The 17,152-nt window shown below is 46.1% G+C and overlaps 1 protein-coding gene and 1 long non-coding RNA gene across 14 annotated transcripts in view; both read right to left on the reverse strand.

The window, feature by feature from the left end:
- The window catches only part of NIN (ninein), a 95,353-nt gene that overhangs the window by 60,498 nt on the left and 17,703 nt on the right, over positions 1 to 17,152 (reverse strand). For 6 of the 13 annotated variants that reach the window (XM_032344166.1, XM_032344165.1, XM_032344175.1 and 3 more), the window contains exons 4-5: positions 13,282 to 13,363; positions 1,315 to 1,475 (exon numbers count right to left, since the gene is read on the reverse strand). In XM_032344166.1, the coding sequence (XP_032200057.1) occupies positions 1,315 to 1,475; positions 13,282 to 13,363 (243 nt within the window). Of the gene's footprint in view, positions 1 to 1,314; positions 1,476 to 3,033; positions 3,124 to 13,281; positions 13,364 to 17,152 lie in introns of all 13 variants that reach the window. The other 7 variants (XM_032344167.1, XM_032344163.1, XM_032344162.1 and 4 more) reach the window with 2 other exon arrangements.
- Positions 4,549 to 6,079, reverse strand: LOC116591372. The gene is made up of 2 exons (XR_004285980.1): positions 5,971 to 6,079; positions 4,549 to 5,918 (listed from the first exon to the last, which is right to left on the reverse strand). It is a non-coding gene; the product is annotated as an uncharacterized LOC116591372 (long non-coding RNA).

Genomic DNA, 17,152 nt, shown 5'->3' on the forward strand with positions numbered 1-17,152 from the left:
GTCTCACTCACATGTCTGACACTGTTTCTTCACTTCTGGTGTGAGGATAAGTATTCTTTCTTTTTTTTTCCTCTAAAGATTTTATTTATTTGAGAGAAAGAGTGAGCAAGAGAGTAAGCACTAGCAGCAGAGAGGGGCAGAGGGAGAAGCAGGCTCCCCTCTGAGCAAGGAGCCCGATGTGGGACTCGATCCTAGCACCCTGGGATCATGACCTGAGCGAAAGGCAGACATTGAACTGACTGAGCCACCCAGGTGTTCCCACGCATTCCTTGTGTTTAAAACCATGGTGGCCACCTCTTGGGATCGGCAGACCAGTCCTGTGTCTTCTAGATTACAGGACTGTGGCTGGTTTCATTTCTGCTCATTGCCTGCGCTCTTTTCAGTTATCTCAAGGTTTGTGGACATTCTCAAGGCAGACGATGCTAGAGGTCTGGCTGCTGGGGACGCTATTGGAGCAAGCCTCCTGCGGGCTTTAAGGAGCCAAACATGGGCGTCAGACAGCAATGAGCGTACGCACGTGCACGTCTACCAATCCCAATGGACAGACCACGTTGAGAAAGTTGAGGCACTCTGTCTCTTTCCCAGCTTATGTTAACATCTGAAATATTTGCATCCCCAGTTGGAGCTGGGATTTGCAAGAAATATTTAGAGCTTGCTCAGCCCGGCCTTCTCGACCACATTCTATAAATGGCATGCTGGTAAATGAGCCGTAAGGAAAGAATAAAGAAAATGCTACTGCTTCCCCTTTGCGGGTAGATGACAGTGACGTGCACAAGGAAAAGCAGGGAGATGAGTAAAGCAGGCAGATCGGGCTGCTGGAGGACCAGGTGGGCCCGGGCGCTCCTCACCCAAGAAGGAGAGCTGTGGCGACAGCCGAGGCCACAAGAACCAAGTCTGAAAGCTGCCGTCTGCTGCTACGAAAGATAAGGCGTGGCTCTCAGGATGGCCACGCACACCACCTTCCTCTCACACCTGCCACGGACGCTGGTTTATGGACTGCAGGGTGCCGGGGCTGGGGGGCAAAAGGGGCAGCTTTTTACACAACTAAAAATGGCAGTGCTGTGAGGAGAGACATATCCCCAAGCAGGGCTGAAAGTGGCAGACCCCAGATAACGTGGAAGTCATTGAATTTTAAAACACATAAATATAAGGCTGGCACAGAAATGTCAGCTCTCCATAAGAAACAGAGACGAGAATGTCCAAACGATGACCCCCCCCCCCCCCCAGTTCACCTGTTCCCACACCACCACCGTGGGAGTGGGTGGGGATGTCCCCACCACTGGCCGGGGAGGGCGCACCTGTCTGACTCCTTACCTCGTTGCAGTCCCCGGCGGGGGTATGTGAGGGCCGAGCTTCTCCATCCAGGGGCTCGATCTCTGCAAACTCTTCCACGGATTCTTGAAACTCAGGTAAGGACCTTCGTCCGTAACGCTTGCCACCTTTAACATATTTGGGCTGAGCTTCTAGTGAGCAGTCTAGGCAAGGAGACAAGAGTTGAGGCCACATTACATGACAGACTCAGCCCGTGGCTGACAGTCACAGCTGTCAGATGCAGCCTCTTATACTAGCCCCAAAATAAACCACCGCTGTTGGCCAGTTGTGCTGGCTGTGGGCGGATCTGAGCCATCAGGTCAGATGCAGAGCACGGCTTCTAATTCTGAGTGACTGACAGCACCCCGAGCACATCCCTGCTTCCAACGGGAGAGATGCAATGCTGGCAAGGAAGGGTTCTCTTGGGAAGGACAGGACTAAGAATGGGATAAAGTCAGATGTCCTAGCTACTCTTCTGTTGACGAAGCTGGTGCCCTGCAGAGAGGGGAAAAGGGACAGGGCAACAGAGGCACGTCGGAGGAAGTCTTGGAGAATAATGCTAAACCAAATGCCACATCAGCACCATTAGTATTCACACACCCCTCCTGTACCTCAGTGACTCCTTTGTTACCCATCCCACCTTCAGATCCATCAGACAAGCAGGATGACAGAACAAAGAAACTGACACACTGGCTCCTAATAAATTAATGACAGCTCATCGCTTACATGAAACCTGGCATTGAGATCTCATTATAAAATTAAATCCTAGGGAATAAAATAAAATCGTCAATGCAAAACTGCAGAAAGGCAAACAGTAGGTGATTTTTTTTCTCCTCTTCATGAACTTCGGTGTTGTACAAAATAAAAAGGAGCGTGCATTAAGGGGAGAGTCATTCTTGACCTTAAAGGAGGACCTCAGCATTCTGATGTAATGTGTCTCAGGAACAACAGTCACCACCATCACCCGCTACCATCATCCACCACCGTCACCCGCCACCGTCACCCACCACCGCCGTCACCCACCACCGCCGCCACCACATGCTAACCTTTCTCTACAATGGGTAGCTTTAAAGCAGTAGAATAAATACTTCACTCTATGCCAATGTCATCTTAGATAGATTTTTTTTTAGCACCTTGCACAGAATTAGGAGAATAAGATATTCTATTAAAGTACTAAAGATTGCCAAAGCTTTGATTGCAGTTCTTATCATCCACCAAAGCACTGGGTCTCTCTAGAGAACATAATGTTCTTTTTGAACAGGGCAGTCTTCACAAGATGTGTCTGAACTCAGACACCCAGATGTTCAGGTGAGCTGCGAACACCTGTCATCAAAACTGGGGCGTGGCTGATTAGAGAAGGACTGGAAGAGTGAAACCCTACCTTGACCACCGCGGAAACCATGTTCAGGGTTAGCCATTATGTTGTCCTTTCCCTGGGAGGCCAGGTGATCCCGTCTGGCTAACTCTGCCTTTCCCTGAAACCTCCCCCCCTTCCTCTGGTATCAGCTCAGATTTCAGAGATGTGGTCAGAAGCATCCTGAAAATGCTCAGCAGAGCTCAGAGTGAAGTATTTATGCTCGCTCTATAATTTCCAGCGATATTTATATCCAGCTTCTTAAAAGTCCCAGCCAAGTCATCTCATTTGGTTGAGCGATTCTCTCACAGAGAGGCTTTAAGCAGACGCAATTTATATTGAAAAATCACATGCATGCTTGAAGGTACCTTTCATCAGGAGAGAGTGGGTCAGCCTGCGCGTATTCAGGAGCGGCCCAGATACCCGAGCTACGTGTTGGCAGCTGACCCCCACAGATGCTGGTCAGACAAGAGGCAATGCAGAACCATCCTTAATTTAGTACACATTCTTAAATTTTCCTGGCAGACAAGATACACCATTCGTGACATTGCGGGGGGTGGGGGGGGACCCGGGGGGAGTTGAAAAAGATTAAAAGAAAAACTTAGGGGCGCCTGGGTGGCTCAGTGGGTTAAGTCGCTGCCTTCGGCTCGGGTCATGATCTCAGGGTCCTGGGATCGAGGCCCGCATCGGGCTTTCTGCTCAGCAGGGAGCCTGTTTCCTCCTCTCTCTCTGCCTGCCTCTCTGCCTGCTTGTGATCTCTCTCTGTCAAATAAATAAAATCTTAAAAAAAAAAAAGAAAAGAAAAGAAAAACTTAGGATGTCAGAAACGGGAACGTGACATGTCCCCAATGCGACAAGGTTGGTGGTCTCGGGATGGGAGTGACAGAGGAGCTCTCGCTGCGTGTTGTGCTTTTATAGAGGTAAAAACTGGTGGGAGAGGGGACTGACCCGCTTAAAACAACTCCTGGGATTTATTTCAGAGCCCACCTGTGGGGGAAATGACTCCCCAGATATGTGGGGAGCAGCTGGTGGATTTGGATAGGGGACAGAAGGTAATGGATTGGGAGCCATTAGGAACCCTGTGAGGTTTGCGTTTATTTTATCTATTTTAGCATTGCCAAGTATTTTTTTAAAAAATTTATTTCATATTTTATTATTGTAGTAATTTTGAGCAAACTATAAGTTAGCATCTTTAACAGAATGTAACTACATCACAAAGTCAATTTCTAGAGAACTCTACGAAGCTGTATACTCTTTGGGGATACTAAAGATATCAGCCCACAGAGAGGAAGAACGGGGTGTTCATGTGACCTGATAGCAAATTTCTGAAACCATCTCTGTGACCAATAAAGACTAACTGAACCAATTATCAACAGTTACTTCTCTGACTTACATACTCACATCTCTATTTCAAGCCTGAGCATCACTGTACTTACATGCTAAGTTGCGAAGAGAGAGCAAAAGTAAGGACATCCGGAGAGAACATTCATGGACAAGAGTTATTCGTGTGTTAAACATTTGAAAACTATGATTTTCTTCACCAATCTCAACCAGACCTTTAGAAGGCCACAGCAGCAGCCCACCAAATGAACATTAAGACACTCTTGAACCCCTAAATTAAAGAATGCTCTACCCCATCCATACCATGCCCAAGAGAGACTCACACAACAGCAGCCTGGGGGCAAAGTTTCTGTCCTTTATGAGTGCATCCAGCTGGAAGACACACATTTCAAGGTTCCATCACAGAACAAGTTTATCTATGCCAGATAATAGGGTGTAGCTTGATTTATTTAGAAATGAGATCGTTTAGGTCAAACAGCTTTCTTTAACATAAGTGTAAGTGACTGCTCCAATCACGTGATCCAAGGAGGGCTACGAAATGCCAGTGAAATAAACAATACATAAAGGACTGCCAAACTTTCAGCGTCTATTTCCTTCAACACTTATTTATGACTCTGCCTGGACTGCCAAGCTTCGGGGTCACTTTTGTTTCTTTCAGTTTTCTGTTTCTCCTATTTGAGAAAAGTAAAAATGGTCTTTGGAGAAAGGAGGACAAGCCCAGACTGCCTAGAGGAGTCTTAGACCCCATCCTTGGAGAATTTATTGTGAAATGCACCAGTCCTAATAAGGTGGCTTTGAAGCAGTCCTACGTGACTTAGTTGAGATGATCTGGGTTTTATGCCATAAACCAAACACTTGGTTATGAGTAAGGGACAGAGAAATCCTGATTCACTTCCCTAAAGACTGCTAGAGAAACACAGAACCAACCAACAGTCTCTACAGAGCAGTTGGAGGGGAGGAAGATCTTAACGGGGAGTTCCAAAGACTAAAGAAATACCATTTCTCCCAGCCTCAGCAAGGAAACAAAATCTGGATGCTAGACACCTCATTCTTTACTCCATATCCCATCTGTCCCAAGGAGAGGAACTCCAGACTTGTGATAATGTCCACCTTCCAGAATCAGGATGAACCAGCACGCATATGCATGACTTGTAACCATATGTCTTGCACTTAAAATAAAAGGAAAACTGAAATGCAGAGTCAGTGAGAATGACCACTCAGGGGATAAGCCAGCTGCAGGCAGGGAAAACCACAGACACTCACCCACCCACCCTTCTCGACTGCCTTCCCTGGCTCAACTCTAGCTGAGCATTAAGGAGGGACTGTCCACCCCTCCTTCTTGAACTTACTGCAGCCTGAGGGGTGGAGGTCTCCACTTGGAATCTCTGCCCTCCCAATGGCCAAAGGGCAATACAATGAGGATCCAAGTGGAAGTTCACAGGCAAAGTACTGTATTGTATCTATTGAGGGATAAGATGGATATTTTATCACTTTATGGATATTGTATCACTTTTTGATTTAAACCTCCCTGTTCCCAACACTGACCTCAGGATATTTCCAGGATGAAAAAGGAAGCTCTGTCTTTTTAGTGCTGATATTCTTATTTTTAAACACTTGTATGGACCTTTGTTTTCTCCTTCCTTTCCTGCCCCATTCAGTTAGCCTGGGACAATAGTTCCCAAGGACAGCAGCCCCTTCCAAAGCCAAGGCCCTCAGCACGGAGTGACGCCAGTCTGGGGCCCCCTGTATTACATTTCTGCTGAGCTCATGGGATTCCTGAAACTCATTTAAAAATAAGGAGTCCAAGATGAAGCACATGCAACCCTCAGGACAAGGGGCCACAAGAAGCTTCCCTGGGCGAAGGCAGTCAGGCAGCAAATGAGCACCACCCAACCCCATGGCTCATCCCTACCTCCTGGACTCCTGTGAACACCCTTACACCCAACCCTATGGCCCAGCTCCACCTCCTGGCCTCCTGTGGACACCCTTACACGCGCATGACGCAGAGTGCAACCCCATACCTGACCCTAAGTAAGAGAGAGAGAAGAGAAAGAATTAAAAGGAGACCAAGACCAGGGGGAGTGGGCGGTGGGAGGGAGAAAGAAGGAGGGGCAGAGGGAGGGAGAGAGAGACATGGACAGACACAAGTGGGGAGAGGGTGAGGAGAGAGGAGGAGGACATGGGCAGGGACCCAGAGGCCTATGGAGGGTGGGAAGCAAGAGGAACAGATGGGGTGGGGATCAGAAGTCAGGGCAAAGTGTAGCGGGGGTCGGAGGAGGAGGGCAGAGGTGCGCTGGAGTGGTAGAAAGAAGAAAGGGGTGAGGAGGGGGATGTCCCCAGGAGGGAAGGGGAGAAGAGAGTCCAAGAGAGAATGAACATAAACACATTGGGGAAGCCTTCGGAAGTTCCTTCCGCCTCCCTGTGTGCTCTCTGCCTCCGTGGGAGGTCACCAGCCAGCAGGGTCATCCCCCCCCCCACACCTCTGTGCATATATGGCCCTTTCCAGGGCAGCTGCTCCCTAGCTGCCAGCACCCCGCTCTGCAGCTGCCCTGCTCCGCAGCTACCCTTCTCTCCTGGAATCCTCACACAAGATGCAGGGGCTCATCCGGGGCTTTCAGTGAATGTGGTGACAGAATTTCAGGAATGGTCGCCACCAGTCTGCATTGATGGTTCTTGCTGGAGCACAGGTGCTTTGGGGCACAAAGTTAATGGAGGAGGGGGGCTCTGATTAACCCTATCTGGGAAGAAAGCTCTGAGGTGAAGGTCTGCACCTCCCCAGGATGCCCAGGATGGTGGAAGGGTGTGGCCAGCAACCCACAAGACTGAGCAGTCTGACTAGCTGCTCCGTGGAGCCCTAAAGCCCTTGCAGATCCACAGAAAACCACTTTGAGTCGCTAATGATGACAGGACTGTTTCCCCAGCCTTCTCTTGGGTGTCCGCCTGCTGGATCCCTATTGGAAGGCTATGCAGCCTTGGGGGAAGAGGCTGAGAATTCACATTCACTTAAGTGAATCTTCCCCATTGTTCCAGGTTCAACTCATGATGTACTTCTCTCAAGTCACTGCTCGGCCCAACTCTCAAGGAACCTTTTCTTCTATGAATTCAGTGCCACCCACACTGTTGATAGCACCTGACTTTGTAACGATCACGGTCCTCTTTTCCTAAAAGCATTTTACCTGGTAGAATTACCAACCGGGCTGGGCTGTGATCCTTTCTAGGGCAGCAGAGCTTCATGGAAAGAGCTTGGCCTTTGATTCAAACAGACCTGGACCAGAACCCTCAGTCCTTGCAAAGATCAGGAGTACTTAATGTCATGAAAGCTTAGCCTACTTATCTGGAAAGGAAACCAACAGGAGCTCAGGGGGACAAGGTCGCTGCTCTGTCTGGCAGCTCGTGCTCAGAAGCTCGAGACACACCCCATGGGATCCCTCCCCGCCCCCCAACTTCTGTGGGGCCAACAGGGGCCTGGAGCCAATGGGCCGAGCCTGGGGAGCAAAGTCAGAGACTCCACGGCCCCCAAACCTGCAGCAAACTTCCTTAACCTCATTTTGTTTTGCAATGGGTAAGACTAGCGGCAAACACATAATGTGATCCAGTCTGTCATCTCAGAAACTGGAGTCCCGTTTGTGTCATTCTTGCCTGAATTTTCTTTCTTGTCACCTCTTTCCCCATTACCTGATATGGGAGGGATGCTAAGACTCCCTAACTCTCCTTTTCATGTCCCTGCTTTGGAAGCCTTCTCCAACTCTGAAGCAAACACAAACTTACAACACTGGCACAACTCCTGAGTCCATGGTTTTGTTCAAAAGAGTATTTTGGGTTTTTTGCACAACAGATGTAGTTTTTAAAAAAAAAAAAAAAAAAATGCCTTCCTGCCCTTAGTGAAAATAAAGCACATGCAAGATCATCAAAGCAAGCATTCTTAGTAAAATTATCACAAGCATTCTTCTCTGGCACATTTGAATTGCTATTTATTCTTTGATTACAGACACATCACAATTTGTCTAACTATACATTATCAAATATTCATGCTTGATATATATTTTCCCACTATTTCAAATGACTATCCTTAAACACACATCTTTGTGCATGTCCATAAATATTTCCATAGCCTAAAATCTGTAAGCTGCACTGATTAGCCAAAGGCATTTTTATAGTTTCTGGTGCCCTTTCATTGTTTCACATAATTCCAAGAAGGTCCTATCATTTTATGTGACCAGCAGTGTTTCCAGCTCCCCCTGACCTTAGGAAGTGACTCCTCACTCCTTTTTTGATGGTAGTGGTGGTGATTTTATTTTGCCTTTAACTTTTGGAAAAATGTTCTGGTCCCCATTGCTCTGGTCTTCATAGACAACATGGGAACAAGGAACCAAGTTCTTACTTATTTGACTCAACCAGACAGAGCACAACAGAACTCAACTCTTGGGCCATTTGTGTGTTCATCTCCTAAAAACAGAGCCCTTGGCCAGACTTTGGCACCTGGCCCAACGCCTCTGAATACAGTGGTAAACACCACCTCCAGCCCGATGCCTGGCCATAAGACCTGCTTCACTGCAAACTTGGTGAGTGAATGAAGAGGTATCTGTTTATTGTTATAGCTTCCTCAAGATATAAGAAAAATATTTAAAATAGGGCAGCCCCTGGAATTAGGAATATTATCTAAAAAATCAAAGAGTCAGCTGCACCAAAACCACGCATAGTCTTATTTTCTTCATGATTTGGCCTTTGCAGATCTGAGCTTTCCCACCCCAGGTAAACAAAGGGAAGATTTTTACACTAAGCATATCGGTGAAAGAAAGGGCTTCCTTTCTTTGCTAACATCTTCCTTTCTAACATCTACTACTGAACAGAAATCTAATGCAAGATGCATCAAACAAGGATAAAATCTCTGGAGAACAGACCCAGACGGTATGTTGATACCATACGGCGTAGAGCCCATGCCGGCATTTCCATTACAAAAATCCTATAATCCAAAGCCAGAGCAAATTGAAAAAATAACCAATAACTAAGCTTTTGTCCCTCTCTTATTCTGGGAAAATAGTCTAAAAATTAAATTGTGCATGTAGATATGAAGGAATTAGTCACTGGTGTTAATCAATTAGGAATCGCAAATAATTCCCTACATCCCCAATCCATTTTTCTGTCCCTATCTCAATATCAGCATTTTTCATTTTGTTGTTACTGGTTTTAGGGGGAAAACTCTTCTCTAAGAGTCTTAGAATCATAAATTATCAGAGTAAAACAGATGCTGAAAATCATCTAGTATGAAAAATCATCACACTACCTTTAAAAATAAAGAAATTGTACCTCAGAGAAATTATAAATGGCAGAACTCAAGTCTATGAAATAATGACTTAATTCCATCTCCTCTCAAATTCTTTTTTCTTTTTTCTTCTTTCTTTCTTTAGAGGGAGAGAACGAGAGAAGAGGCAGAGAGAGGAGGCAGAGAGAGGGAGAGAAAAAATCTTAAGCAGAATCCATGCCCAGCACAGAGCCTCACATGGGGCTTGATCTCACCACCCTGAGATCAGGACCTGAGTAGAAACCAAGACTCAGACACTTAACTGACTGAGCCATCCAGGCACCCATCCTCTCAAATTCTAATAAAGCTTCATTTTTGTTTAATTTATAAATAACTCTTTTATTAGAGGAACGTGAAAGCATGAGGTCCACTAGGCATTTGTCCTTAGCAAGCAGGACTTCACAGTGTCAGTTTATGTGAGGTAGAATCTGACAGAAACACAAAGCTAGCCATTTTCACGAATTTAGATGTCATTTAGATATTCAGAGTGATATGACTGAATCCTGGAGCTGAACAGATTTTTAGTATCTTCCAGTACAACCTCTTTCACATTTGAGGTGACTGAAGACCACAGAGGTGGTGACGTAGAAGGCCACCCAGTTAGAGGGGCAGAGCTGGTATTTTGTAAGTCTTGGCTCGAGGGTCTTTCCACCATATCAAGCTGGGCTTTCTATATTATAGTCTGGTACTGCATCCGGTATTTTTAACGAAAAAAAATCTCGGTGTTACAAAATATCCATTTGTGACCCATTCCGTTTCAAAGGCTGTGCACTGTGGCCCTGTTTTTTCAGTCACCTTCCACAGTTGAAGGGCAGTCTTTGCTCTCAAAGTCTAGTTGGGCCATTGATTACAAAAGACAAGACAAAAATACCACAGGTCTGGCCCTTATGGTACAAGATGAATTAAGTGCTGAAAAGCCAAAGAATGCTGCAGACACAGGCATTCCTGTCACTAATGATCAGGTGAAACTTGCTCTTTTCAGTCCTTCCTGCTGACTCGGGCCAATTGTCAGAATCCTTGGGGCTGGGCTGCACGGACTGAGGACTGGGTCTGCCCCCAGCTCATCCATCTGGGGGCTGACATTCTTAAACCAGAGCTTCCTCGAGAGGAGGAGGCCCCCCCGTGACATGGCGGCAGCGACCCCCTCTGCCACTCTCTGTGAGACTTCGATGAAGCCACGTGTCTCTTCGGGCCTTGGTGGGCTCATGGAGAAAATGCCAACATTTTCTCCAGCCCTACAGGAATATGGTCTAGGATTTAGGGGACAGTCATCTTCATACAGAGGAAGAAGGGGGTGACCTCAGGTGGACTCCTGATATGGCATTTGAGTCCTGAACCTTCTTTCTCTGTCGCTTGCCTGCCAAGCCAGTCAGCCTGTGGGGGCTGAATCACATTTTCGAGTGGGTGGGAGGATGCTGCGGTGGAACGGACTGCGTGATCCCCAGGAACAACTGGAGGGGCCAGAGTGAGATGGGCCAGGGACAGAAAAAGCAGAGATGCCCAGGCACAAAGCGGGGAGTGTGGGAGGCAGGGCTGACTCACTGGCTCCGAGGAGATCAAACACTCTTTTAAGGCGCTGGCTCAATCCTAGCTTTGATCCTGCAGGCCAGGCATTGCGGGGTGGGGGGTGGGGGGGGTGGGGCAGGCACAAATGCTGTACAAAATGCTCTCAAGAGGTGCTCGGCTGCTTCACCCCGCTGATTTGGGACGGCTCTCTCCCAAAGGTCTGCTGCAGCCTCCCCAAAGGACGGAGCACACAGCAACAAGATAAAACCCCTTCTGTGTGTTCTCCTGGAAGACTTGTCCAAATTACGGTCTCGACCTGCACAGCAGTGGGGCACACCCATAACTCCAAGCCCACCATCTGGAGCCAGATTTGTAAATGTTCTTCCCGGCTATGACCAAGCTCAGCCAGCCTTTGCCTACCTTCCCCATCCTATTATTTAGATCCCAACACCGAGCAGCTCTAGGAGGTACTCCTCACATCTGGGGTCACCATAAACTGGCACATTTAGTATGACCTTTTTCTGGCAGGTGACCATACAGGTTTTGAGGAAAGAGCAGCACAGAGATCATGTGGACTACTGGCAGGACTGCCCATTCCAAACCCACATAAAGGCATGGGATCAACGCAGAAGAGAAGCAAACTGGATTCTGAGGTTACAGAGGCTCTCATGAACTAAAATGTGGAGATGTCACCATAGCTCTACTCAGGTCCCTAGGATCTTCCCCTACTGTTATCAAGATGAAAGACGCCATAAATAAGTAAAAATACGAACAGAATGTGAGACCTCCTGAGAACAGAAGCCCATGTTCCAGCAGTGGTTATCTACAGAAATTCTATTAGTGGTCTGGAAAATCTCCAGAAGGCAATAACCTCCCCCACAGGCTCACTGCAGGCTTCTAGAGAGCGCTGGCAAGCCTCAGAGTTGATGATATAACCTTCTTAGAGGTGGTGACGTTAGGCAGAAAGGGGAACTTCAGTCTGGGGTCCAAAACACTGCTAAACGCAATGTTCATACATACGACACAAATCTTAACCATTCCAGAAAGTAGAGTGAAGAACTAGATCAACAGTGAAGAAATGAAAGTGCTTTATCTAAATAGGTCACATTGAATGAGTCGTTCTAGTGACAAAATGTTAATGAGTTCTCCTCAATCTCAAAAACTGGATTATATTTTTATGTCATCTTTTCTAAAAGCAGGTTTATAGGGGCACCTGGGTGGCTCAGAGGGTTAAGCCTCTACCTTCAGCTTGGGTCATGATCTCAGGGTCCTGAGATCGAGCCCCGCATCGGGCTCTCAGCTCAGCGGAGAGCCCATTTTCCCCCCTCTCTCTGCCTGCCTTTCTGCCTGCTTGTGATATTTCTCTCTCAAATAAAAAAATGAATAAATAAAAAATCTTTTAAAAAAATAAATAAAAATAAAAGCAGATTTATAGAGGTGTAATTCACACAGTATTTCACTTTCAGCACACAATTCTATGGATTGGAAAAACTCTTAGTATCTCTAACTACTACCACCATCAAGATATGAAACAGTTTCATCACCCCCAAAATCCCCTCATGCTCCTTATAGCCAAGCCCTAGCCTAAATCTGACAACCAATGATTTGATAAAACTGGACTGTATTATAATACAAATTTCAGCCCTGTTCAGACTTTCCTTTAAATATTCACCATATTTCACTGATCCTATGACAGACAGACAGACACACACACACACACCCTCCCCCACACACATTTGAACACTGACTTTAGGATAAATCTTACAATCAATGGTGTTTTACTAATATAACTGGCAAAAGATGTTTCTTTACAGAGATACATAAAATAATATCTTATAATCTATGGTGCTTTCAAAAAAAAAATCAGTGAAGTGTAATGTTAAGTTCTTTATTTTTTAACCTTTGTTGAATATTTACTATGTGTGAAGCATTCTCCTAGACACTGAAAATACGAAAATGAACAACATGGCCCACAAGAACTATCACTGGAGACAGATATTATCAATTATGATATAATGCGATAATGTCTATAGCAGAGAGTTATCCACCTACTAGGACTAAATAAGATTATCTTTAGATTGATGACTCTTCTTTCAGGCAAAACCCCTCCCCCCACCCCAACTCAGATCCTTCCATGAACACAGGAAGTAGGATGCAGGAGGCACGGTCCGCCTTCACTCTGCTCATTCCAGGAATGAGTTACAGGCGCTCCATCTGACATATTGCCTAGGAACAATCCAATTATTTCTTCCATAATACACTGCTGTGGTAGGGAAGCCTCATTTTAGAGTTCAACAGCTGCAAGGCTTTTAGGATAATATCAGAAGACAAGTCACTGAAAATAACTGTTCGATCTGTAAAAGGCAGACACCCAAGCTTTCATAGACATGCTTCAAGGTCCCTGGATTCTTCCCTGGACAATTCTTAAAAGGGAATGTAGAGAAGAAAAGTGAGTCAGTGCCCTTACCTGGTTCTTGAAAGTGCTCTTCATTTGACAGAGTTCTAGACAAGATCAGTATTAATGCTTCTTTAAATTGGTCAAAATGTACCTAAAAGTAAATAGCAAAAAATAAATTCAAAGTAGTTTCCACAGCCTTAAGGAAGTAAATCCATCTTCAAGGTACCAGAACCATTAGGTAGCAACCTGACAGCCTCGAAGTGAGTCATAACTTGCTTTTGTCCCCCTTTCTTCATTTCTGTAAAGCACTGAAGGCAAAGTGGGCTGATAATTTCTGACACCCCAGCATCATAAACACCAACGTCAACATCAATATTTATTCAACCCTGAGGGGGAAAGCTATAGAGCAAAACCCTCTTTATAAACTCAGGAAAAGATGTGTTTTGAACTCAACTCCTTTTATTTTTCTGAGCAAGATCACAAGAGAAAGAGGTTAGGTGAGATTTTAGGAAAAACTCCCCAAGTAAATGATCCAGTATAACAATGCCCCCAGGATGCTTTCATCTCTTCAGACATTCTAGAGGAGAATGAGCAACAGTTTCAGGATGACTTGAGTATAGTCTTGCCTGAGGCAGGTATATAATATTTATCGCCCAAGGCCCCTGTGATTCTATAAACAAAAAGAAATCAATAGCAAACACAAAGAATAAAAGAACCTTGGGAAGCATTTTCTTGAATTTTTAAACACACAATTACCTTGATAGAAGGAGGAATTACTCAGAATTGGGATATGGCTGTGGCTGAAGGGGTAACACGATTTTCTTTATGGCCAAGTGTATTCTTCTGTAACTTAAATTTATGTGACCTCACCAGGGGACAGAAGGGAAAGATGGTATTCCTTCTCGTTTGATAACGGGGCACCTATTTATACAGAAGCCAGTATATTTATACAGAAGTCAGTCGATTTGATATTTGTGCTGCTATGGGTCTCTTTGGACATCATTATAAAATACTGCCTAGAAGTTGGAATATAGGTGACAGTGACACTGCCAAATTATACTGGGAAAAGCAGCAAACTTCGTCAGTTACCTAAACAGTGGAGAAAGGAAAGCATGTCTTGTCCACGCAAATCGATGCGAGGGAGAGAAGTCCATCGAGGTTCCTACGTCATAAAATTGTATATGCTTACAATTCACCACATTCTCCCCAAGTATATGTGCTTTTTCTACTAAATCCATTTTCATCACTTACCATTACTTTCTAAAATCATGTTCCTTTAGCCAGTATAGACTAAAAAACAGCATACTCTGTGGAGACAGAGCAGAAATCTGTCAAGGCAGGCGGGCCTGGGTGGCTCAGTGGGTTGGGCATCCGACTCTCGGTTTCAGCTCAGGTCAGGATCTCAGGGTCGTGAGATAGAGCCCCGTGTAAGGTTCTGTGCTCAAAGGATGGTCTGTTTGGAAGTCTCTTTCTCCTTCTCCCTCTGCCCCTGCCCTCCTCCTCTCTCCCACTTAAAAAAAAAAAAAGGCAATCCATCAAGGGAGGCAGGGCATCCGCTAGAGAACCAGGGCCCAGCAGTCAACGGAAGGTTAAGAGACTGAAAGGGACAAATGACTAAGGAGCCTGCAGGAGGGAAGAGGGCCAAGTCCTGCTGCTGGCCCAAAGTCTGAGCATGGGCTTCAGGGCACTGGGGCATCCTGGCTCCTGTTTCCAAGGGCAAGGCAGTCTCCCCAGCACCAGCCAGTTCACAAACAGCAAGCACATACCCAAGGGCTCTCCCATCTCGGACACTTGCCAGGCATTTACCACTGCCTACTAGAACCATCCCTTCCCCTTAGGGTGGGCAGTAGGAGGGTTAGGAGCACAGGCTCGGCGCTGGAGCCAGCTGGGTCCAGGATCCGACCCTGCCCCAGACACCACCTTCCAGCTGTAGCTCAACAACTCACGTCTCTGCGCTTTAGTTTACTCAGGTGTAAAAATGGGGACCTCTAACAATTTAAAAAAAAAAAATTTTTTTAAGATTTTATTTATTTATTTGACAGACAGAAATCACAAGTAGGCAGAGAGGTAGGCACAGAGAGAGAGGAGGAAGCAGGCTCCCTGCTGAGCAGAGAGCCCGATGTGGGGCTCGATCCCAGGACCCTGAGATCACGACCTGAGCTGAAGGCAGAGGCTGACTCAGCGCCCCACCTCTAACAATGTTTATGACCCATCCAACAAATATCTGTGGGGCAGCTGCTACGGGCTGGGCACTATCCTTGCGAACAAGAGTGACGAGATCATGCCACCACAGGGCGCATCTTCCAGAGATGGCACGGGGAGCCCGGACACCCGCCGTGTCAAGTGCACGGCACGTATTTCATGTGATTTGTAACAACACCTCCCTCACAGTGGCAGGAGGAAATCCAAAGGAGAGTTACATGAGGTGTCTAGAATTTCCAGGGACCTAGCAGGTACTCAGCAAGTGGTAGTAAAGCCACTTGGTGTAGTTAATTACCGATAGGTAAATGCTAGTTACTACCAATCGGTATAGAGCATGACTGCTTCCTCGACTTGTACAGACAGATGGCCACATTTTTAAGCAAAGCCTTGAGAGTAACCAGGACGGCCAGGGGGCATGGTGACAGCTGGGATCTTGCCTCCCCACCGAGACCTGGACAGGTGCCCCCCCAATCAGAGAGACGTATCCATCATTCTGTGTTTAGGGACCTCAGTTTGGGGGTTTCTCTGCTTGTAGGATACTGATGGGAAGGGCCTGAAGGAAAACTCTGTCTCTCCTTCCCAGCTGTGAGATGGACAGAAAGAGCTCCTATTTCAAAAGGAAGGTAACTAGCCTTGAGAACTTTGAGTCCTTTACGCTTCACTCAAGGGTCTCTGCTGAGTCTTCTAAAGGCCTAAGCTTTGGCAGAGGCTACCAGAAAGAGCCCTTCTGAATCTAGTCCTGACACAGCTCAATTCAGTGAGTATGAGCCGTGAAGGTCACCCAGGAGTCTATGGACCTCAATCTTACCCTGAAAAATGACCAAGGTACATATACTCTGGACGTTAATCCCATTCAACTTCTAAGACTTCGTTATACCACATCTGAGGGACATTTAGGCCTCCTAGAAACACACCAGCCTCTGAGCCAGTAAAGCCTCATTTATACAGAGACTGCTTATCACACAACCCAAGAGTAGACAACTAGAACACAAACAAGTGGTGTCCAAAGCCGAGGAAGGTGCTAGAAAGCCCACAAACTCTTCTCACAGAATATGCCGCACAAGCAGCTCAGGAACTATTTATGTCACTTTACCTGATTTATTAGTAGCTCTGTTGTCCTGCTTCCCCACCCACCACAGATGAGAAGCAGCAAACAAGAAACAGGAGTACTCGGGGGTAACCCCTCCAAGAAGAAACAACTGACATCTTGGGATTGAGTAAAAAGACATGAACTCTCTTCCCTCAAGCAAAAATACAGCACTATTTTTACACTTAAAACACCTGGTTTTAAAAACTATACCAACTGTTTAAAAAGCCATGGTGTCAAAAACCTAATAGGCTGGGCTTGTTTAGTGCTGAGACAAGGATTATGTGCCACCAAGTAAATCCTGAGAGAACGGCTCTTATAACACAGATGAGTAACTGACAGACCAAGAAGATTTTAAATGATTGTGAATAACCTTATTTCGTGTCATATCCTCTTTGGTAGGGTAAAACTTTAATAAAATGTTTGTAATCCCCAGTGGTTAACTTTTTTTTTTTTTTAAAGACTGTCACTAAATGGGGTAAGAGATCCAATTATTAGAAAATTGAATGAAATGTGGGTCCTGGATCGCACGAGAGGAACCAGGTGTGTTATTGCTGGTTCAATCTTTCCCAGGCATTTGGTCATTTGGATCTCACAACATCCGCGGGAGTGAGTCAAGGCAGGCATCTCCCCGTAGAACTGAGGAGACAG

Source organism: Mustela erminea, chromosome 5 (genome assembly GCF_009829155.1).
Source record: "Mustela erminea isolate mMusErm1 chromosome 5, mMusErm1.Pri, whole genome shotgun sequence".
NCBI lineage: Eukaryota > Metazoa > Chordata > Mammalia > Carnivora > Mustelidae > Mustela > Mustela erminea.